We start from the raw sequence: 24,048 nt of genomic DNA, 5'->3' as shown, positions 1-24,048 counted from the left end.
ACCAATAATTTTTAAATTGTTCAACAATAAAATACATGACATTAAAAAAACAAATATTAAATAATGATATGAAAAAATACTCCTAAGTGAATAAAGTCATAAGATATGTGAGAAAAGCAATCAATTTTGTTATTCATATTGGTTTTCTCAAATATCATAAAAGTGTTAATAATTAAATATTTTGAAAAACACAAAGAAAAAACCATAAATATCATAAGAGATTATTTGTTGGAAAATATATTTCTTGATTTATTTAAGAATAATTGGTATTGAGATATTTATAAACAAAAAACAGCACAACATATTCATTAAAGCATCACAACAATCTCATATATAATCATGAAGTTGTGATGACTAGAAAATGTTTTTCATCAAATACGATTTCATTTTTTTTTTCTCTCTTTTGACCTTTATAATTTACTTCAGCAGCCCATGCCGAACTCTTTTAGCCCAAATCAATTTGATTTTTATTTTAGCTTATAACCAAGAGCATACTTCATAATTAAATGGGTCTACTGAATCTCCTCCATTTCAACTTTCAATGGACACCTCAATTTATGTATTTTCTGATCTTTCTAATTTATTTCTGAATCCCATTTTTTTTCATTTTGTTCTTCTCTTATTCAATTATTATTGTTCTCCTTTTCTTTTTCTATTTTTTTTTACTATTCAACAAGGACACACGAATCTTGAAGCGCATCAAATGCATCCCAAGTCTATTGGACCAAAATTTGATTTAAAAGGCTATCGAACCCAAACCGCTCCCTCTGACAATCCTGGTTCCATGTCTAATTAGAAATGTGCAAGATATTTGAGCTTGTCATTTACAATATTAGATAGTTTAATTTTGCATAGCGTGTAAAATCAACTTTAGAACATAGCCAAGGTACTATCTTACGGTTGATGGTCCATAGAAGTTAAACATGGTCACATTGTATGATATTTGCTGTTTAATAAGGGGTAGTTACACAATTGCAGCTAAATGGGAATTTATTGGCTAAGCATGTGCCAGCATTATATCAGTAAGACATGGTAGAGGGTAGAGAAACATCCAACGTAATTTTGGTGCTAATCGGGTCAGCCGGTGCACCAGCAGTCAACTACACACAGTATTGAACATGTATGCTGACATGCTGACAGAGCACAAAAACCAGTACAGGCGTGGCATTTCACATTGGCTTTGGTTTGCATTTAAAATATAGAACATGTTCATTTACAGCAGCCTAAAAAAACGAATAAATCATCAAATCAAAAGATAATCAAATCTGCATTTTCTGAAAATAACACGAGCCTCCTTGCTACAGTGCCATACACTCTAATTAGATCAGTTTTTTCTATAACATAGTTTGTTTTGTATATTTCAACTGTAGGTGATGGGTGATACGTACTGGTACAGGAAACGTAATTGTAGTTGGTATGTACTGGTATGTATATTTCAATTGTAGTTCTTACGTACTGGTATGGATAAATTAATTGTAGTTGGTACGTACACGGAACTTGAAAGAAAGAAAGTGAAACCTCTCTTTCTCAATTGATTGTTGATATGCTTATATAAGTTGCATGGTTTACGCAACTGATGCCAAAATGGGTTATGGTGGGACTTAATTATATTAGGTGAAGCGTGCACAACTGCGCATAGAGCGTTACATCTGTGCTATTTTGTGATATTGTGTAAACTTATCTGACATATTTAAATCTATGCCAATTCTTTTTAAGAAGGGGCACAAGAAAATTGACATATATATATTTGTTTCTCCCATGCAGAGCACCTTCTCAAGCTGGAGTTGAATTTCACCGTCACCTAATTAAAACAAAACGAAGACTACAAAGGGTGAGAGTAGTCTTGCTACATAAACAGGTGACTAATAGATAAGGTTGCATTCTTTACTGAGCACATTGTCAATCCTCTATTTGTTACCTAAACTTCCTTTATGAATCTTATGCAGAGCACATAACGTATCTGTTTTTGGTGGACTCACTTAACAGAATAACTTTAGTTAAGAATAACTGAGGAAGTCCTTAAAAACTACTCAAACTTCAAAATGCAATTACTGGTATAACCTTAAAATGACTAAAAAATGATAGATTGTCATGTCACTAAATAAATTGGTCGGAACAACTGAAAAATGATAGACGACAACAAACATAGTAACATAGTTAAACTGTCTAAGATATCCTTAATCAAGTTAACTAAATCTGACTACCTTTTGTTAACAGTCTCAAAGTTCAGATGGTTCATCACACAAAATTGGTAGCTCATCTATACCAATAGATGGTCAATCAAGTTGCAGCTGAGTTTGTGATTAAGCTGGTACAACATTCGTACCAGTTTGTGATTGAGCAAATTTTGTTAGGGTCCCCAATGCTCAGGAGTTAAATGCAAGCAATTTATATCATTGTGGACAATGCAATATTTTTAGTTATGAACTACAACAGCTTGGGAGATTTAATCTAGTTCTTCAAGATTTGCAGATAATTCAATTCAAATATTACAAAATAAAAAAATTAAGAAAATAGATGTGGAACCATTGTTAGTTTAATTACCACTAAGCTGCTAAGTTATGTTGCCAAATCAAGGTAACTGCATGTGTGGATTCCATAAGAAGCCTGCTCCAGTGCTGGATGTCTCTGGTGCCAGTATGTTGTGTTGTTGTCATTGGATTGAATCTGGAAGCTTCTTCTTATTTATTTATTATTTATTTTTTTAATTTCTTGTTTTCAGTCTTTCCTCTTGTCAATTACCAGACCAATTCAAAAATCCTCAAAATTCACCAAAAGTTCCACAATATTCTCAAATTGCCACAAAATTTGGAATTGAGTACATAACAAACACACTGCCACCTGAATAATTATGACTGGAGGTTCATTGTGTAAGGCCATAATTAGGAAAATGCCACCTATCATTCTCAAAATTGAATAACTCAAAAATGAGAGAGGAAAACAATTCTGGTAATATGGTATAACCGTCTAAGATATCCTTAATCAAGTGCCAGATAATTTAGCCAGAACATAAATTGATATATTTCACCAACAAAATTGAAAAAAAAAAAAAAGTAAACTTGTCCAAAGCCAATAAAGTGGGCCAGAAATCAAACTACCCAGAAACTAAGCTAAATTCGAACTAAATACATTTTGTTAATAGATTCAAAACTGATACATCACCTATATCAGTCGAGGGTCAATCAAGCTGCAGTTGAGTTTGTGATTCAGGTGGTACTAAGTTGGATGCTGGTACAATAGATACTAGATTTTGGTTGTTGTTACCATAAATTGACTTTACTATTAAGAGTCACAGGAAGGAAGGGACCTGGTTGTAAAAAATTGTTCTTCTTCTTCTTCTTCTTATTATGGCATTCTGTTGAAACTCATTTGATGAACTAAATTTTACTTGCAGAAGAAACAAGGGGAGAAGTTTGATCCATTATTGCATAGCAACAACAGAAAGGAGTGATGGTGCAAACAGCAGCCGACCAAACAATGGATCATACCAGTCGCCTTGTTTCTTCTGGGAGTTTGCCGAGCTTCCAAAAGAGCTCACCGACGAGTGCGTATCCTCTGAGATATCTCAACTTTTGCGTGACCTACGTGTACGGTCACTATTCGGGGATAGAGGAAGGGCCAGTATTATTTATGCTTTGAGATTCGTGCAGAACGTACTTGAATGGTTGGAATTTTTCAGTATAACACTCAAAGTTTGAGATATATATGAATTCGACCTGGGGCTAGAAAGGAGTCCGTTCCGTCTCCAACGAGCATCTTTTGGGTTAATACAATCGACCGTCTGATTTTAAATAGAGCCCATCCGGCCTCCTTCTATAAAATTGGGGGCCTTTAATATTAGTGCGGATCTAATCCGCGTGAATCTTAATGTTGATTAGATGGTTCAGATGTAATAACTCAAAAGATTCCTTTTTGAGTTAATGCAGAGGATACTAATTCGGTTAGAATAGTAATAATAGAGAATTAAATTTATTTGTCTTATTAGAACAAGTTATTTTCACAAAATATTGAAACAAGCTATTCTAATAAGACAAATATCAATTTTACTATTCTTGTTATTCTAAAATTGCATTCAAAATTGATTATGCCAAAACATAATGTAGTTATCAAAATTTCATTTTTATATATGTTTAGGTGGACAATACAATATTGTTATGATATAAATATATCAAAACCAATAATTCTTACATTGTTCAACAATAAAATACACGACATTAAAAAAAAAACAAATATTAAATATATGATATGAAAAATAATTCTTACATTGTTCAACAATAAAATACATGACATTAAAAAAAACAAATATTAAATATATGATATGAAAAAAATACTCCTAAGCAATGGTTTAAATAGCGTTTATCGCGAAATAGCGTACGGGTTAAAAAAATTGCGCTATGCTCAAATAGCGGCGCTATAGCGCGGAATAGCGCGCTATAGCGGCGCTATTTGGGCATAGCGCCATAGCTTTTTTGGTCGGAAAACGCTATAGCGGCGCTATAGCGCGCTATTTAAAACACTGCTCCTAAGTGAATAAAGTCATAAGATATGTGAGAAAACCAATCAATTTTGTTATTCATATTGGTTTTCTCAAATATCATAATAATTAAATATTTTGAAAAACACAAAGAAAAAACCATAAATATCATAAGAGTTTATTTGTTGGAAAATATATTTCTAGATTTATTTAAGAATAATTGGTATTGAGATATTTATAAACAAAAAACAGCACAACATATTCATTAAAGCATCACAACAATCTCATGTATAATCATGAAGTTGTGATGACTAGAAAATGTTTTTCATCAAATACGATTTCATTTTTTTTTTTGCTCTCTCTTTTGACCTTTATAATTTACTTCAGCAGCCCATGCCGAACTCTTTTAGCCCAAATCAATTTGATATTTATTTTAGCTTATAACCAAGAGGATACTTCATAATTAAATGGGTCTACTGAATCTCCTCCATTTCAACTTTCAATGGACACCTCAATTTATGTATTTTCTGATCTTTCTAATTTATTTCTGAATCCCATTTTTTTTCATTTTGTTCTTCTCTTATTCAATTATTATTGTTCTCCTTTTCTTTTTCTATTTTTTTTTACTATTCAACAAAGACACACGAATCTTAAAGCGCATCAAATGCATCCCAAGTCTATTGGACCAAAAATGGTACGGCAACACTTAATGAAGTGTTTCTTTTATTTTTAAAACACACCATTTGAAAGTAAAAATTGGTACATTGTTATTACTTAATTCGTACTAATTAATATGATTTGGACAAATTTATAGTGCAAATAATTTGTGCAGGATTTACACTAATTAATTAAGGATGAACGTTGTATAACTATATACATATTTAATTCCAAAAAAGTGAAAAGCATACATGATTATCTGATGTCTTATGTAAATTATATTTCATTTATAATTGTACGGTGTCACTGGGTTTTAAGTGAGCCATATCAGACCTAACTTTCCTTTCTTCAAATTTCATCATTTTTTTTTTTTTTGTCTCCATTTGGTTCGGCCCATGCAGCAGTCAAGCCCAAAAATTATTTTAAATTCAATTCAACTGGGGATATCAACATTTGGCCCAGACTTGCACTTCGATCACATATCAGAACTATAAGACCGAGAGCATATTTCCTAGTTTCATGATTAAATGATTATGCTCAATCCTCTCCATTTTGGCTCCCATGCTCAATACTCTAACATCCATTGGGAGCTACTTAATTTCCTTGTCTCGAACCCAGCTTTTCACACTCGTATGAAGCATATCGAGATCGATTTTCATCACTTTGTTCATGAGAAGGTTGCGTAGAAAGCAATTGAATGTTAGATTCATTTCTTCCAAAGATCAGCTAGCTGACCACTTCATCAAGTCTCTTTCCTCTGCGCGCCTAGAGTTCTTGCGATCCTAACTGATGCTACAAGATATCCCTTGCTCAGTTTGAGGGGGGTATTAGGAATAGTGTTAGCTGTAAGAGATAGAACAGCTTGTAACAGAATTTAGTAAACTAATTAAAGTAAATCTTAGTTAGTTACAGATTAGTTACAGATATGGATAGGATTGTATTGCCTATATATACAAGCCGGGCTTCTCTCTGTAATTGAACTGATGATGAAATACATTAAATCTATCCATTCTCCTCTAAAATCTCTAAACCTAGCTATTAAAGCATGCATGTGCCTACTCTACTCTTAATTTATGTGCCGATGTATTATGAATCTCAGTGAACTTTTGACTAGTCAGAATGAAGTTATGTAGAAAGATGCTTTGGCTAGTCAAAGTGATATTAGAATGAAATACACTGGAAGAAATTAAGTTGGTATCCGTCTCCGTTCTATTATCATTTCTTTTTTATCAGAATTAAGTTAGTTTTTGTTCCTATCCTATCCTGTAAAACAAATTTCAGCCAGGATATATATATAGAAGAACGTACTGGTGGATCTGTTTGGTGCCACGTCAGATTGAACTAGCTAGATATATGTCAGGTATTCAAAATCAAAGAACTTGACTTCATGATATTCTCTGATCGAGGTAACACTGAAAGAGGATTTTAGTTTAATTGGTTCTTACGAATTTCTAACTATCCCATATTCTATAAATTTAATTGTCTATGAGTGAAATAAGACGGTTTTAATATTTGCATTGATATTGACCATTAATTTCAACATGCATGGCTCTGATAATCAGAATCGGAATAGAATGAATCGGTCGAAATCGGTTATATCGGATCAAAAACTCAGAATATTTTTGACAGAGAACGAATAGCAGTCAAAATTGTAGTGTGTTACTTACAAAATTAATATTTATTTAATTTAAAATTAAATAGACTATTTCATAAAATAATTTTAAATGTTTAATTTAAATTTTTAATTCTAGGTTTTAGACTGCTAAAACCTCAATTTCATTTCATCTGACAATTTTGTCTGAACCAAATATTATTTTTTTCAAAAATAGGACTATAATATTTTATGTATTTATATAAAAGTGACTTTTGAACCGTTCAAAAAAAATTTATCTTTTTCCAATAACACACAAAGAAATATTTTAATTTTTCTTAAATCCACAAAAAATCCGACCTGAAAAATGTTGATCCGAGTTATTTTTCGTAGTCTTTCTAATAAATCAAATTATATATTATTCCATCTATTTTCAAATAAATATATAAAATATTTCTAATATTTCAATACAATAAATAAATAAATTATAACATTTTCGGTTTAATTAAAAAAATATATAAAACCGTGAACTTAATTTCTGGTTTCATGAAAAAAAAAACTATTTTGAGATCTAAACTGCAATTTTAATTTCCCATTTTACGAAACTGTGAATTTGTTCTACGGTTTTGAGAGGACTAAAATCATAAATTAAATTTGCGGTTTTGAGGCATAAAACTGTGAATTAAAACTACGGTTTGAGTAGTTTTCGATATTTTGTTAAACAAAGTGTAGAATTTAATAAAAATTTCGGCTTTTTCAGCTATTAATTACATATATAACACATGCATGCATGTGGCCGACAAACTATAAAAAATTTTGGAAAAACAAAAAAAAAAAAAAATATTCCCATAAGATAATTTGATAAGATATCGATCTTTTCATGCTTTCCGACCACATCGTACTGGAAACATCAAGTGATGGCTTTGTCATGTCTCAATAATTTCATAGGCTAGCTACCAAAACTAGCTAGCGCTCACCTGTTAACTGTACCTTATTGTAGATATATATCAACCACACACATGCATGCCAATACGTTATGCACAGATCGACCGCACAAAATTTATACTCCCCTTTAATATTGAAAAATCTCAAAATAATAAAAGTATATGATGTTAAGGAATTAGCATTTTAACTTTAGGCGAGAGGAGGCGGCAATGGAGATCCTGACATCCATGGCAGAGATGAAGGAAGACTATAGGATCATTTGTACCTATCTTACAAAATAGTAAAAAATAGTAAAAAGTTATAAAATTTCATCCATAGACATATTTTAATATGGATATTATATTGAGCGGTTCATATCAACAGTTTAGACTTTGAAAACAAAGATATTAAACATGAGGTATATATGATAAGGTATGAAAGGCAATTGAAACCATCCCCATATCACTAATATATACCAACATAGTTGATGGCAAACGTCTTCAATGACATGCACTAATTAAATTTCGAACATATATACGCATGCAATGCTTCTCTCATGAAGCTATGATTAATGTCTTATCCAACCATAATATATATATATATATAGTTTTCCGAATTTCATCTTTGTAATAATAATAATTCATAAAGTTGCCATTAATTTAATCTACCCAAACTCCACTGTGGAGTGTGTGTGTGTGTCTATATACATATATATAAGAGCTAGCGCCAAAGGTAGCTAGCTAGTACTGCATGCACATGCTAGCTATATATTCAGCCTCCAATTCACACGTACATACATCTTCATATTTGAGGGAACATCTCTATAATTTTACGAGTTGGAAGGAAGGAATGCAAGAGGACAGGGATCCGCTGGTTCTTGGTCGGGTGGTGGGCGATGTGGTCGACCGTTTCGTCAGAAGCATTTCATTGAAGGTATCATACGGATCAAGAGATGTCACTAATGGGAGGGAACTCAAGCCTTCCCAGGTGGTGAACCAGCCTAGGGTTGAGATTGGTGGCAACGACCTTAGAACTTTCTACACACTTGTACGTATATATGAATATCACTAATCTTGCTAGCTACCTTGCATGTGTAATTTATAACTCGTATACTATAAATATATATAGCTCTTATATTTTATTTTTCATGTACATATATCATATATGCACTATATATATATATATGAGCATGTACAAGTATACTAACTACATGTCTTATATATGATCATACAATGATTGATGTAGGTCTTGGTTGATCCAGATGCTCCAAGTCCAAGTAACCCAAATCTTAGAGAATACTTGCATTGGTGAGATCATCTCATTTATATATTGAGCCATCCATAATATTAATTCTTTTTAGTATATATATAAATGAAATGCTCTTCCTTGTTATAAATCCAAACTAAACTGATGAACCTTGATAATATATATATAACAGGCTGGTAACTGATATCCCTGCAACAACAGGAGCAAGCTTCGGACAAGAGCTTCTTTGCTACGAGAGCCCGAGGCCAAGCATGGGCATCCATCGGTTCATCTTCATTCTCTTTCGGCAACTGGGTCGTCAGACAGTCTATACACCAGGTTGGCGCCAGAATTTTAGTTCTCGTGAGTTTGCGGCACTTTATAATCTCGGATCACCTGTAGCTGCAATGTACTTTAATTGCCAGAGAGAGCAAGGCTCTGGTGGCAGGAGGATGCTACCCTAGCTCAACTAGCCTAGACAAATATTTGCCACCTTTAATTAATTCCTAGATGCATTGGGACACTTGTGCAATTTGATTACAAGTGAAAGAGATGATTTAGATAATCTAGTTCACGTAAGCTTGTAACCAAAATTCCAAAGACATATATGCTTTATATATAGTATTGGATTGAACTTGTTGCATCTATGAAGTTGAACAAGTTTCAATTTACTTAAAAAAAAAAAAGTTCCAATTCAATTATATTAATAAATGGTCTTGGATTTTTAGCAAGAAGATATGTGACTTGCCAATGTAATGATCATCTCTCCCAATTAGAAGGAAAATAAAAATGCCCTTGTCTACAATTTAAGAAGACACAAGTGATGAGGTTATGTTAGTTCTACTTTCTTTTCTTTTTGGGTTGCCATGCCAGTATAAATATATTGTATGCATGGTTAACATGGTAATGAAGGACCATATATATATGGATGCCTCTGATTTCAAAAACAATAAGTAAACTTGTCATTTTTCTTTTTTGGAGATTGTCAATTCCAAAGTAGTCTGAAAAAGGTGGTTTCAACTTTCAACTTTCAAACGTTTCAGTGCATCCTTGCCAAAGAGTACTATAGGATGCTTCTGACCACTAAAAGATTTATTTGATTATTTCTTAGCTAATCAATGTAAAGTAATGAAGATAATATATATGACCACATGGAATAAATATGACCAGTACTGTTGCGATTGCTCATAATAGATAGTAACAATGAGTACAGAACCACAAAAATATCAGTTAAATCAGAGATGGCTTTCTTGTATTTCCTGATAAATAATGGCTGATTACAATAAATTATGACATATATATATATATACTAGTATCGTGCCCGTGCGTTGCGACGGGGACATATTATAAAATTGAATAAAATATAAAAAGATTTTATTATTCATATTCATATATAATTAAGAAAAAAAAGAATAAGACAAATAATAAATAATAGTAAAAGAAACAGCAATAAATGAAAAAAGGATTAAATTAATATGGTTCATACCTTATTCCTCGCTCAAGATCTCTCAGTATACTATATTTTTTGTATACACTCTTGGGCATCAATTCCCTCTTTCCGTTTCAACATGACTTTATAAATCTATTGAAAAAATTATTTTTTAATAGCTAACAGTTCAGACTAATAAATAATATTCAAGTGCAAGAAAGAAACGCTTCTGTTTACATTCTGCAACAAAAGAAGTCATAAATAACAAAAAAAATGCAATTGAGACCTTATAACTACTCATTTTATATATAACTATTCACATGTATTACTCATTTTGTATATGACTATTCGCATGTATAACTACTCATATGTATATTTACCATGACTTGTTAAATATATATGAAGCATTATTATGCTATAGTAAAGTTACCAGTAAACTCCCACCGATCAAAACAACACTGAAATTAAGACTTAATAAATTAACGAACTTGAAATGAATAATAATTTCGGAGAAAGCTCTAAAAAATACATACATCGTCTTCTTTTTTTGAGGGAATCTTAGCATAAGCTGCCAGATGATCTATTATCATAATCCAAAAATTTACATGGTCTATTAATTACAAACAATCTCATGAAACAAAACAGCTCCAGTTAACAAAAAAGACCCAGAGCAGTAAAACAAATGCCATCCATAATGAACAAAAAAAAAACTGCAAACCGATACCAGAAACCGTAGTACCATTTAGCAACAATAGAGCTACCAGTACACCATTGGTTTCACATTGCTACTACAACCTGCAGACATGGTCATTTAGTATAATTCATAAAAGACACAATTAAAATAAATTATAATCTACATGAATAATATAACAAAACAGTTTAAGTTAATAACAAAGAACTCGAAACAAATAATAAAATGAAATAATACTAAAGCATGACATTTATTATTCATGTCTGAGTGTTGTAAACTCAGACAACACTTGAATAATATTATAATATACATAAAAATAGTATTATAATCTAAGTCCATTACCGTTGTCTGGTACCACTGTTCACCTTAATCAGCAGCCTTGCATTGGACTTCTCTCAAAACAATCTCCAAGAGAAAAAAATAGAAATAAACTACATGAATCTTACAATGTCACAGAAGCAAAAGGAACAATGATTTTAGTACTATATAAGTTACTCGGAATTGAATCTGAATTATATACTCAGCTCCAATATCATGTCATAGCATCTGATTTAAAACTAACAACAAGATACCAAAACTTATTTAGTTGGAGCTTTACATCAGTGTCTCTTTTCGGAGGTTTGATCATGGTACCAGTAGGTGCCTGTGCCGAATTCCCTTTACAAAATTAAAAAATTAAAATTAAAAGAAAGGTGCAGATTCACAACATATCAGAGAATTACCTCTAATTTTCTCCAATTAAATATCACAGGTGAATATAATATGTAGCCACAACAGTTCTGTAAAAAAGTTTATACTATTCCAAATAAGATCAGCACCAACAAACAAGGCCAGCACCAAAAACAATTCTGCACCAGACTGGTACCGGTAATAGTACCAGTAAAGCCAAATCCAAAGGAAAAACGCATCAGCACCAAGGACAAGGCAACAGCCAACGATCCAGGACAAAGAGAAAGAATTCATCACAGGTAACACCAATGTCAAGCCAGGAAAATCAACAACCTGCACAAGACTCTATCCAAATAATCCAATCGATAAGTATACGCAAGCATGCATCAAGCATCAAGCATCAAGTAAAAAGGGCTCAAGTATTTACCCGATATAGGTGCGAATCTATCTACTGCTGTCGTCTCTCCGCTGCTACTGGCTCGTGTGAGATCTATCTACTCCTTGCTACACCGAGAAGACAGTCTCTGAACACCAGCCCTATCACATCCTCATTATACTCCCAAATGAAATCAGTAATCAACAGACGTATTGACAGTAACATGAGAGATCATTTTAGTGGACTGGTATGTAAATAAGGATTAAAATCATTTAGGATGAGTTTTGTGAAGTCTATTTTCATAGCCTCTGCACTTTTGTAAATAAAATTGAAAAAACTATACTATTTTTATTAATAAACAGAAAAGGTATAATAAATAAAATATCAGGGACCAAAGTCTGATTGTACATATTTGCTATCTGACACAATGAACTCTTTGCATTTTTTTTTTGTAAATTAAACATTCAAATCTCTTTGTTCTTCTTTATATGAATGAAACCCTAACCAAACCCTAATCAGGTTTCAACCTTCAAACCAGACTCAAAGCTTGGTGCCAGAGCTGTGTACCAATGTACCAGTCAAATCAGTTGTAACAGAAATGCCTCGCCTTTGAGACCAGCCCGTCATCAATGCCACCTTTAGGCTCCTATCAGAACCAAAAAATATACAACTTCAATTAAATTCAATAGAAACAATTTGAAATTGATATTTTCAGATCAGAAAGATTTTAATACTGAGAAGAATTCATTTGATAATATTAAAAAATAATCAGAAAGTTTACTTAATTTACAGCCATTCAGATAGTGTTTTTTTATTTCAGCAAAAAAAAAATATAAAACAAAAGGGGTCCTCTCAACGATTTTACTCACAATTTCACGGTGCTTCACCGTCCAAATACCATCGATTTGGTGAGGATTTGGTCACGCGATTTTGCCCCGTTGAAATCCCATCAATTGAAATCGATTCTCGTTGCATCTCCGCTTCCGATCAACTTGTTGCCGTGAATTCCATTTCTGATTCTATTTCCTTCGTGCTTTTTCACGTTCCGATTAGTGTAAGATTTTACGGCGGTGGGAGAAGAAATGGATCAGGGACGGAGACGGGAGAAAAAAAATTGCTGGGGTCGGGGGTCTGAGGCGAGAGAGCGAGACACCGAGAGAGATGGTGCGTCTGTGCTGGCGCTGGTCCGACGGAGCGCCAGAGAAATAATTCCTCTATGTATTCATGATGGGAGAAGAGACGGAGCGCCAGAGCGGAGCGCGCCAGAGACGGACGGAGTGAAGAGATGAGCGCCAGGAATTGTTTTAGGTTTTCAGGGATCCTATGTGGCGCGAACAGTGGAGTCTTAAGGGTTGAAGAGTAAAATTTAGAAAATTCTGCTGTATCTGATCTGAAAATTGAATGGCTGATATTAATTCCGAAAATTTAACTTTTAATCACAACTCTTGCAGGATCTAGACATTAAGCTCCTTAATAAGGTAGGGAGATATATATATAGAGGAGGGCTCAAATGCTCCAATAATTATGCTCCAATCTTATTCCAAAATCTGAACCGCTCATCTAATTTCAAATTAGAGGTTCAGATTGTCTTCGCTCGAGACTTTTCATTTACAAATAAGATGTGTGCTTCATTGTTCGTCTCTCTCCTGTTCTCAACTTTTACTGCCGCTCTCCAGTTCTGACAAACAAATACTGATCGCGTTTCATCTCTTCCGACGGATACAGTCGGGGGCTCTCTCCTTCGGGTGATACAGCACCTTGCTCTCTCTCTCTCTCTCCTCTGGCCAGAGACTGTGTTGGTCATTATTTCAATTGAAACTATTCTATTTGTTGACATTCATTATTGCAATTAAAATCATCCTAAATCCCATTATCACGAGAGCAATTCGAAAATTGATGAAATTCTTATTTAGGGGCATTAAATTTCAACTCTAAACTAACAAAACAGAAAACTTGCTCACAAGCATTTCTATGATTACGAGTTCTCACTCAAAATCATTTATACGGAAACTTACAAAACAAAAAACATTAAAAAAAACTAAACCTTTTCTCTCTCTTCGGAAAATGTGATAAGAAAAAAAATTGAGCATGAATTTATCAGACGAATACCCATTAAAAATAAGAAAAAGCAAAAGCAAAAACAATCATGAGAATATAAAGGTTACAATCGAATTTTAAAGATTTATGAAAAACGGAAAGGTGCATGATGTGTCCTTCTAATATTGAACTAGTCTTTTCAATTGGTAAAGATGGGTTGACGGTGGGTACGATGCCCATGAAAACGGTTATTCATTCTTGTGATAAAACCCTAGATCGGTGTCGAGGAGGCCGGAGGGGCAAGAGGAGGGCTACATCATCGGTCTGAGGGGGTGAGAGTGTCAGTGGATTGGAATCGGAAGGAGGTCAGAGAAAAAGCGAAATGGAGAGAGAGAGGACTTGGGAGAGAACTGGAGTGAATTGGAGACTCCGATCCAGAGTTTTTTTTGTACGAATCTAACGATTTCACGTGCGGTTCAGATTTTGGAATGGAATTGGGGCATGAGTTGTTGGGGCATTTGAGCCCTTCTCATATAACAAGAGGCTATCGCTGATTAACTGACAATGTTTCGACTCCGTTGCCATTGTTGTTATATATATCTTAATTGATTGCAACTGCTTGCTGTTAATATATAGATCACAGTAGCAGTCACATTGGTTCCAGTTCCACATCAGTTACCATTAGGACCAACCATGTCATAGTACCACCATCCTATGTACATAGTATGGACACCAACAGAGGTAGAAGACACGACACATGACACCGACACCACACGTACTACACGATAGGGCTGGCAACGAGCCGGTTCAGTCCAAGCTAGATCAAGTTCATGGCTCCCTCATTCAAATTCAAGTTGAAAAAGTGGCTCATGGCTAGCTTTTTTTTGGCAACGAGCTAGCCGAGCCAGCTTGTCGACCAAAAGCCCAAATATATTAGATAATATATTATAAAGTCAACTACCTTAAATTAAGTTTATAGCTAAATTCGTACATACTAAAATACTAAATTTTCAAATTCATACAAACATATATAGTTCACAAAATAAATTCATACATACTAAATTCACACAAATTTATGCTTGAACTGAGCTGGCGAGTTAGGCCTCAGCTCAAACTTGTTAATTTTGGATCGAGCTAGTGATGAGTTGGCTCATTATCAGCTCGGTCCACTCAGGGGCGGACCCACTGTAGCACAGGGGGGTCAGCTGCCCCCCGCTGGATTTTCAAAAATAGTGCTAAAAATCTGCTTTTCGGACCTCTGCCCCTCCCTGGAATTCAAATTGCCCCCCTGTAGCCTATTATGGAATTCTAATAGACGGAACGGAGCCCATATAAACTATGAGCGAAACAAATTAGCGGAGCCCAAATAGGGGCTGATCCCAAATAGCGAAAATTAGTTGAACCAAAATTCCCTATAAATGTTGAATTGTTAATTTTTTTTCAAGTAATTTAGGATTTTTATTATATATTGATTGGTATTTTTTTGTTATGTTGAATTGTACCCGATAAGCTATTGGGTTTGAACCCGATAAGCTATTTGCATCCGATTATTGCCCCGCCCTGACAAAAATCCTGCGTCCGCCCCTGGGTCCACTAATGAATAAGTTGTTAGCGAGCAAATCAGATGCAAGTCACGATCGATCCACGAGCTATGGACTTTTTTGCCACACCTGCTACACGATGTTCAATCTTCAAAAATGATATGTAAGACACGATAAATTGATGTTCTTCAATGACTATGAAATAAATTTCTTTCTTTGAATGATATATGGTGAAAAAGCATCGATCCTAGTATAGCCGTACGTATTGGTGTCTTTTTTCTGAAATGTAGAGGCTTCTTGCAAAGATTTGGCAACCCGTGCGCCCCAGAAGTGAAAGGTGGTTTCCCATTTTATATATATATATGTCAGAATCTGAAACTGGCATATAGTGGCATGCATGTGCTCAGTGCACGTCAAATGCTTTAGCTGTTTCAGAAATCAAAGTAGAATCTGTCAATCTGACTGTGACTGCTCCCCTCAAGTACTCATCAGAGAGAGACACAGTGATCCAACAATATATATATATTATATTCCATCTGTACAGGCGCACTGGCATTTGTTCCTTTACCGTGCTGTTTGTAACTATATCAAAACATACATTGTCTCACGTGCATTATTATCCATCCAAATTTGAATAAATCAGAAAGGCAAAAAAAAAAAAAAAGGTGAACAACCTAAACTCCTCTTGTACACGGTCCGGATCCTTATAAATAACCCAAGTTTTTTAGCTTACATCCAGACCGTACGATCAGAACTCGGGCTAATCTGGCCCGAGATGGAATGCACATGGCTCTTTAATATTTGTGCCATAGTAGATCAAATGGACCTGATCCAAACTGAAAATTTGGGTTACTTTTGGGGATCCGAATTCCTTGTATACATGACAGAAACAGAAACTATGTTCTCTAGTTCAAGAAAATGACAGATTTTCATATTACTTATTTCATTTTGGTGATTTCCATTGATTTTCATAAGATGAAGGAAAGAGAAAAGAAAATTGTGGCCTTTAACAAGGCTATGAACAATGCCATTTCTAACTTTATTTGGTTGACATTCACAATGACTACAAAATTAACAGCCCTTTATCTGATAAGAGTATGAAGTGTGCAATTATTATAATCATGTAGCATTGTAGAGGATAATAATTGTGAGGTCACATTTTAAATTTTTAATGTTGAAATAGTATCCCCCCCTGTTTTCTAAACTTTAAATTCCACAGCAGCACTACAAAATCAAAATATATGGTAAAGACTAAATTTGAATTGCCAGATTTTACAAATCCTTTTTAAGCACATTCAAAATTACTTTGTTTTAATCTTTCCTTTTGATGATTCAGATAAAAGATTCAAACTTCAATCGGTTCAACATTGCATGTCAAATAAATAGAAAAAAAAAAAGTATAAATCATAATACCACAGCCTTGGTAGCACTTGAACACAAAACCGAAAAACCTTCTTTTACTGGCTCTATAATTAAATTTTCAGGGGTTCTGGTAAATTTTCAGGGATTATGATAATTTTCAGGGGTTCTGGTAAAATTTCGGGGGTTATGATTTAATTTCGGGGATTCTGGTAAATTAGCTTAATGCTTATATATGTCCCTGACGTGTGTAAGCCTACGTATGGGCATTGATAACAAAAATAAAATAAATAAAAAATAAATGCATACTAACACCACCAAACAAAATGAAATAAATCCTGCTTTTAAGAGACATAACCTTTTATTCTATGTACAACCTGATTGTGTATAAAATGACCTCTAGCATCTGAGAAGTTACCTCCTGCTATATGACACAAGATATAATGCAAAAAGTATCCTAATGCAAGAAATGATAGACAATGAGGTCCCAACCAGAAGACCAACTTTAAGGCTAAGTTGTTTTTCCCTCTGTGTAAGCCGAGTGAAATAGCAAAGAATGGTTTCCAAAATTGATGCACCATCCAAAAGATACACCTAAATAATGAAAATAAAAAATGAATCAGTGTATGAAAAGTTACACAGACAAACACGTGCATGTATATATGAAAAGCTCGATGATACCAGTAAATCTATATACGCATAGTAGATTGGTGAGACTATAATTGATACGAGCTGAATTCCTAACCTAGATACTATGTACCACTTCCCTAGCTATCAGCATAAGTCAAAACTATGCTTGCCCTTGCAAAATGCCAAAATATCATATATACCCCTGACAAAAAAAAATGAGAAATATGTATTGCCCTACAAAACAATTGTAACCTTTTTAACAGATAACCAGCCATGTGTGAACCAAGTACTACAAAAACATTACCCAAGCAAAAGAAATTAAGTTAAAATGAAACTGAGACTTACTGGTAAGCAATTGACCACTGCCAAAGCCAGTGAGACATGAAATACTGAATGCAAAGCCTTTTCCATTAAGTAGGGAATATACACACTCAAACTAATAAACAATCCCCATCTAGGTTTATATGGCGATAGAGTTAGAGAACGAGCCACAAAGGATGCATCACCAATGTATACAAATGACAAGCCACAAGGATTCTGATCTTGATTTGCAATTGGATCAAGACTCGAAGTCAATTGCTCACATCTTGAGGTGTATGGGCTTTGATAAAAGATCTCGACCCATGACATCCCAGGATGCTCGACAGGTGTCATGCACATCTCTTCCTGTCAGATTCAATTTATGTTAGTAAAGGTAACTATAACTTCAACTTCAATTTGGTTGAGTTGTGAGTTCTTCCAGCACTAATGAGAAAAAAGAAAAATCATTTATACCTCTGAACATGCACAGTGATTCCCGGTATATCCACATTTCCTAAGACTAGCCACATCTTTTGCAATCAAACAATGCCTAAGGCTTTCCATTTTGTCACTTCTTACGAGGCTCGAATTGGCACAGGACAAGGTCTGAAATGGAGAGAAGTCTTGGGGACACTCTCCATTTCGGTTTCCTGCCATCAGAATATCTCCAGCCTCTACCCATGAGATTGGGACACAATAGCCCTTTTCGTGAATATTTTGTGATTTATTTCTTGTCAGGACCTGGAACCAGTCATCAGTGCTTGTGACTCTCAATCCATCAACGGTTACAATTAAATCAAGAGGTGACAGGTGTGCAGATAAGGAGGAGTATTTTGGCACGTTCAAAACCTGTTTTGTAAATTAGTTAACTACTATATACATATTCTAATATAACTTCTAAAAAATAATAACGATGATTTCACTATGGCACGGAGTAATAGTGTAATACAGGGAGATAAAGCACCACAGAAAAAAGCAAATGAGAAAAAGGACTTCTAAAAACACTCTGCCATTTTATTTGCAGATTCCATCACTGTATTATGGGATTTGCAAAAAAAAACAAAAAAATTACAAAAGCAAGACAAATTCTAACTAAATAATTTGTCTCGAAAAAAACTTTTATCTTAAAAAGAATCTTTTTTAACTGTATTTGCACTAAAAAATTGTTTGCTTAATATCTTCTCTACTAGTAAATAAATGTTGCCCCTAAATACAATTGTATGCGTTTTAGAATTTCCAGAAATGAAAATTGGTGTCTTTTGCAGATACAGACTAACAGCAGTGCTTTTGCGGCAACAAAAGAAAGGGACTTACAACAAGGCCTTCACCGTGTATATAGAGTGGGTATAGGAGCAGAGGAAGAGACAGCATAGTCAAAGAGCAACCTAAACACAACTACAACAAAGAACTCCTCACAATCCAAAATAACTTTATTGGTTTCTTAGGAGAAACAGAAAGAACTAGACACAAAAATTTACCACTATGTTGTGCCAGATACCGGCACAGTATATACGAAGGGAAGCAAAAGGACACAAATTCTCAAGTGAAATTTGGTTTAAGGCCACCAATGCCCCTGGAAAGAGTACTGCTAAAAATAAAGCAATGTACTCTATTTGCAGGCCTTCACTGTGGTTAAAAAATTTAATAATTAATTAGTAGGAAATCACTAAAAAAAAAATATTTACTGCTTCTGGTTGTTTTTATGGATTCTGGTACAGACTGAGTAAACACAAAGGGAAATTGACCATGGCTGTTAAACTGTACCAGAATGCCAGTTTATGGCAACAATTGTATAAACGTAATTACATAAAAGCATGTCAGTGCAGTGGTGAGCACTAGAGAGAGAGAGAGAGACCTTGCAGCAGCGAAAGCATGGCCAAATTCATGAAATGCAATAGATATCAAAGTAGACAATATCAAAAGAACAAAATCCAAAAATGATATGCTTCGGCCAGGACTCTGTATATGAAAATGAAATCACAAATCAAATAATTCATTGAGTACCAAAGTTTTTAAGAGATAAAAAACTATAACAAATACTGACAAATTGCTTACAAAAAAATTGTCAAGCAAGAAAGCTCCTCCTTTGAAACTGACAGTGCCCCACAAATTCCATATCAGCATCTGAACATACAAAAAATGATGATGATGATGATGATGATGATGATATAGCATATCTGGAGTACAAATAACAATGAAATAAAACAGTATATTTGGGCCAATTAATCGGCCAATTAGTTGTTGGTGGTGACCAAACCGTCACAGATTTTCCTGACCAATCGGCCGATTATTTCCGAAGATGGCCACTTAATCCGATTAATCGCTTGACGGTACCCTGTCCGTCCGACAAGCGCATACCGTTATTTACAACACTGATATAAAGTGCATCATCCTACTTACAATTGATAATATGAGTAAAGCAACAAGACCAAAGCAAGCGCCAAGAGAGAACCAAACTTTTAGGAATCTAATAAATGGTAAAGAAATGTGTTAAATACAAATCAGAATAAGGATATAAATGCAGATTTATATATATATTTGTAAATTCAGTACCTAGAATGGGCTGATCCAAGTCTAAATAAGACATGGTTGAATGTATAAATCTTGAAATCAGTGTACCTGAGATAAATGGAGATAAATGTTAAACAATAAATAATACAAAACGAAAATGATTTTAACTATTCAATCACACATTATCACATGTAATCAGTGCTAAAGAACATTATTGGCAAATAAACCAAGGAGTGATACTAAAATTCACGATAAGGAGAGAAATTAGAAGCATTATTGGCAAATAAAGGATTGATATCTTCAGATCATACACAGAATGAGAACTTCCAGCCTCACTATGGATGAGAGAGAGAGAGAGTAAATATATACCAAAAGGAGGAGGATAAGGATAGATAATTGGGAGGGAGAAAGGAAATGGTTGAAGGTAGAAGAGGCCGACCTCCGCCTCTTCTCCTGCTCCTACAAATCGCCATGGAAGAGGGAGGCCAAGATTGCTAGAGAGATGGAGTTCGATAGATATGAGAGGGTTTTGGGGAATCCGCATCCTCTCCGGTATTGCAGAGGATGACCCTCACTTTACGGTTTGAGATTAAATTTCAACCGCTTTGGTATTCGGGCTGCAATAGGAGGCATTATTTTTGGGATTTGAGATTCGTGCCAAGTTAAAAATAACGGTTTAGATCTAGTAATTGTAAAAGATTCTTATCAGGTATTGGAGAGGATGTGAATTTGGTTTTGGGGGGATAGATTTTAACAGAGTAATTTTAGCTTCATGCAGCGCACATACTATAGAATCAAAACGGCGCTGTATACGATTCCTGCGCTGCATGAAGTTAAAACTACGCTGTTAACATCTTTTGGGACTTGCCACTGACAATGGAATTCATATCACCTGAGATAACAAGGTTTTTGAGTTCAGATCCAGACCGTCCAATATGTTACGCACGAATATTAAAGGAATGGATTAGCCCGGATGCTGATCGACGGTCCGGATCAAAAAACAAATATTCTGTTACCTCGGATGTGGAATCCTGCTAAGCAAAGTCCTTTCAATTATTCCGTTACATACTTACACTTACACCCCTGGGAAATTATGAAACATACTATGCATCTCATTTCTAGACCTAATATTATCTTTTATTTGTGCACCTGACAAACAACACATTTTTTTTTCATGCAACACTCAATTACTACACTGAGGTCAAGTCTGTTCAACTCACTAAATTGCTTCTAACTTTTTGATATTTGTGAACAAATTTGATTGTCACCAGTTCATGTGGAGTTGGAACCTGACTTAATTGATTTAGGTGGGGTTTCAAGTTTGTGTTGTTCTTGCCTGAAAAATATCCAATGGCGCCCCCAATGGTATGATGTTATTTATTTGATTATGTACACACTTGATTTTAAATGTTTTATAATAAATGAATGAATAATGAATAACATAACTAAATCTTGATAAGTATTCATTTATTACAATGAACTAGAAGGGTAGTAAATGTGAGTATGTGACACTGAAACGAAATTATTTTATTAATTGATACAAGTATTGTAATTTTTTAGAAGTAAATGATACAAATAAAATATATTTCTCAAAAAAAATGCTAACAAATCTAAAAACATACAAAAAAAATACAAACAAAACATATTTCTCAAAATATAATAACAAATATAAAAACATACAATGAAGTACACGTGTTTGAACAAATTTTTAATAAAACCTTCATAGAAGAAAGATAACACGTGTCTAAAAGAAATTTGAGAAATATTTTAATATCTACATAAATTTTTAAAAATTTGGTTTAAGTGCATAACTAACAGCGGCTTTACTAATGCCACTATAATACATATTTTAGTGAAACAATTAACGTTTGGTGCCAAAACAATTTTGAAAAACGTTTTACCAGTATTTTTTTAGTAAAAGAAAATAAGCTTCATATCAAATAATTATGTTATTGAAAAATAATATTTTTTTGTTGATTTTCTCTGATACGTTATTTTAAAATTTAGCAATATGTACAAAATCATAAATATAATTGTTATATAATTGTTTATTTTTTATTTTATTAGAAAATAAATATAGACATGGTAAATAACACACTTTAAATATTCTCGTATATATAACAACCGATGGTTAAAAACTTAAAATCATTCATATAATATGTATGACATATAATAATTAAACAACACTTACATGATACATCATGTAAAAGTCTTCACTCTCTTTTGGCCTCCCTTCCTCACTACACATGCGTGACTTCTTTGAATATAGTTTTTAAGAAATATATGTTTGATAAATCATAATATTAAAATTTAAGCTCGCATACTAGATCACGTCATGAAAAATATAAAACTTTTGTTCATTAAGAAATACAAAAAATTATAATTTTTGAAAATAACAAATAATTTGAAAAGATAACTTTCTTAAAGTTATATTTAAATTTGAAAATCCTCATCAATTTAAAAATTTTAATATACATTTGAAAACGGTATTTCAATTTACACCAAGTATAAGACATCTATAAATTAAAATCGAAGGGCCAAAAGTCAAATAATATAAGTTTTTTTTTTCTATTATCATAATATAAAACTATGCTTATTTTTTAATAATACATTATAATTTGCATGTATAAGTTAAAAAAGATGTATTTTGATTAAAACAGAAATTTGGTAACTAAGCCTTTTTATTAATATAAATACATAATTGTAAAAACTAACTATATTTGAACATAACACCACTAAAAGTTATTTATGAAGCAAATTTAATTTTAAATATGAACAATTCATACTACCGTTGTTCAAAGAAGGAAGGGATAAGAGCAAAAAAAAAATTATTTAACAGTATTAATTAGTAGTTTTAATTGATTAAATTATAAATGGAGATATAAATAAAATGAACGAGTTTAAATGAAAAATTACCAATTTTAAAATATTGATCGGTAAATAAAGTTATAATGAACATATATCTAAATTTCTCTTATTTGGTTATTTTATTACAATACCATGAAAATGAAAACGAATTTTAACTGTTTGTAACATTTCATAAATGGGCAGGACTAAACTAAAAGAGAGAATTCCAAATACCTAAGGTAACAGAATATTTCCTTGTAGATCACGAGCGTACAATTAGAATCCACACGAATATTGAAGGCCGCCTATTCTAAATGGACAGTAATGATCAAAACATAAAAATTCTGTTACCTCAGAGGAATATACTAAAAGCAAAAAAGATATCCGTCGGCACCCATGTTACTATGTTAGTCCATAATTCCATATCCTCTGAAGTAACAGAATATATGAGTTTAGATCCGGACCGTATGATCAGAATCCGGGCCAATCCGTCCCTAAGTGGAATGCCCAGATATCTTTAATATTCGTGCCAAAATAGATCAAACGGTCAGGATCTAAACTCAAAATTTCTGTTACCTCAGGTGATATGAATTCATTTTTTGAGGGCCGATTGTGAATATTTGCTTTTAGATCCAAACGTAAAATCAGAATCCGCACGAATTTTGAAGGCCCCCGATTCTGTTCGGACGGTATAGATAAAAATATAGATATTCTGTTACCTCAGAGGAGATGAACTTAAAACCAAGACGGAAAAAAGGATTTCCGGA

At 33.5% G+C, this 24,048-nt stretch overlaps 2 protein-coding genes across 5 annotated transcripts; one reads left to right on the top strand and one right to left on the bottom strand.

Moving 5' to 3' along the window:
• The first annotated feature begins 8,495 nt into the window (after positions 1-8,495).
• LOC144548629 (protein VERNALIZATION 3-like) lies at positions 8,496-9,415 on the top strand. The gene is made up of 3 exons (XM_078297344.1): positions 8,496-8,693; positions 8,892-8,953; positions 9,085-9,415. Exons 1-3 carry the CDS (start codon positions 8,496-8,498, stop codon positions 9,353-9,355), a joined length of 531 nt encoding a protein of 176 aa, XP_078153470.1. The 3' UTR covers positions 9,356-9,415.
• Positions 9,416-17,307: 7,892 nt separating this feature from the next.
• On the bottom strand, positions 17,308-20,963 carry LOC144548504 (membrane-bound transcription factor site-2 protease homolog). Of its 4 annotated transcripts, none has more exons than XM_078297190.1 (10): positions 20,804-20,963; positions 20,477-20,542; positions 20,324-20,390; positions 19,979-20,047; positions 19,779-19,882; positions 19,402-19,549; positions 19,238-19,318; positions 18,398-18,772; positions 17,969-18,289; positions 17,309-17,587 (listed from the first exon to the last, which is right to left on the bottom strand). In XM_078297190.1, exons 1-10 carry the CDS (start codon positions 20,905-20,907, stop codon positions 17,408-17,410), a joined length of 1,515 nt encoding a protein of 504 aa, XP_078153316.1. In that variant the 5' UTR covers positions 20,908-20,963; the 3' UTR covers positions 17,309-17,407. The 4 variants fall into 4 exon arrangements, with proteins under 4 accessions (XP_078153317.1, XP_078153316.1, XP_078153318.1 ...); XM_078297192.1 differs by having other exon boundaries at positions 17,311-17,587; positions 20,874-20,888; XM_078297191.1 differs by lacking the exon at positions 19,238-19,318 and having other exon boundaries at positions 17,308-17,587.
• Between the last annotated feature and the right edge of the window lie 3,085 nt (positions 20,964-24,048).

Source organism: Carex rostrata, chromosome 33 (assembly GCF_964058835.1).
Source record: "Carex rostrata chromosome 33, lpCarRost1.2, whole genome shotgun sequence".
NCBI lineage: Eukaryota > Viridiplantae > Streptophyta > Magnoliopsida > Poales > Cyperaceae > Carex > Carex rostrata.
This window is presented reverse-complemented; position numbering and strand designations above follow the sequence as displayed.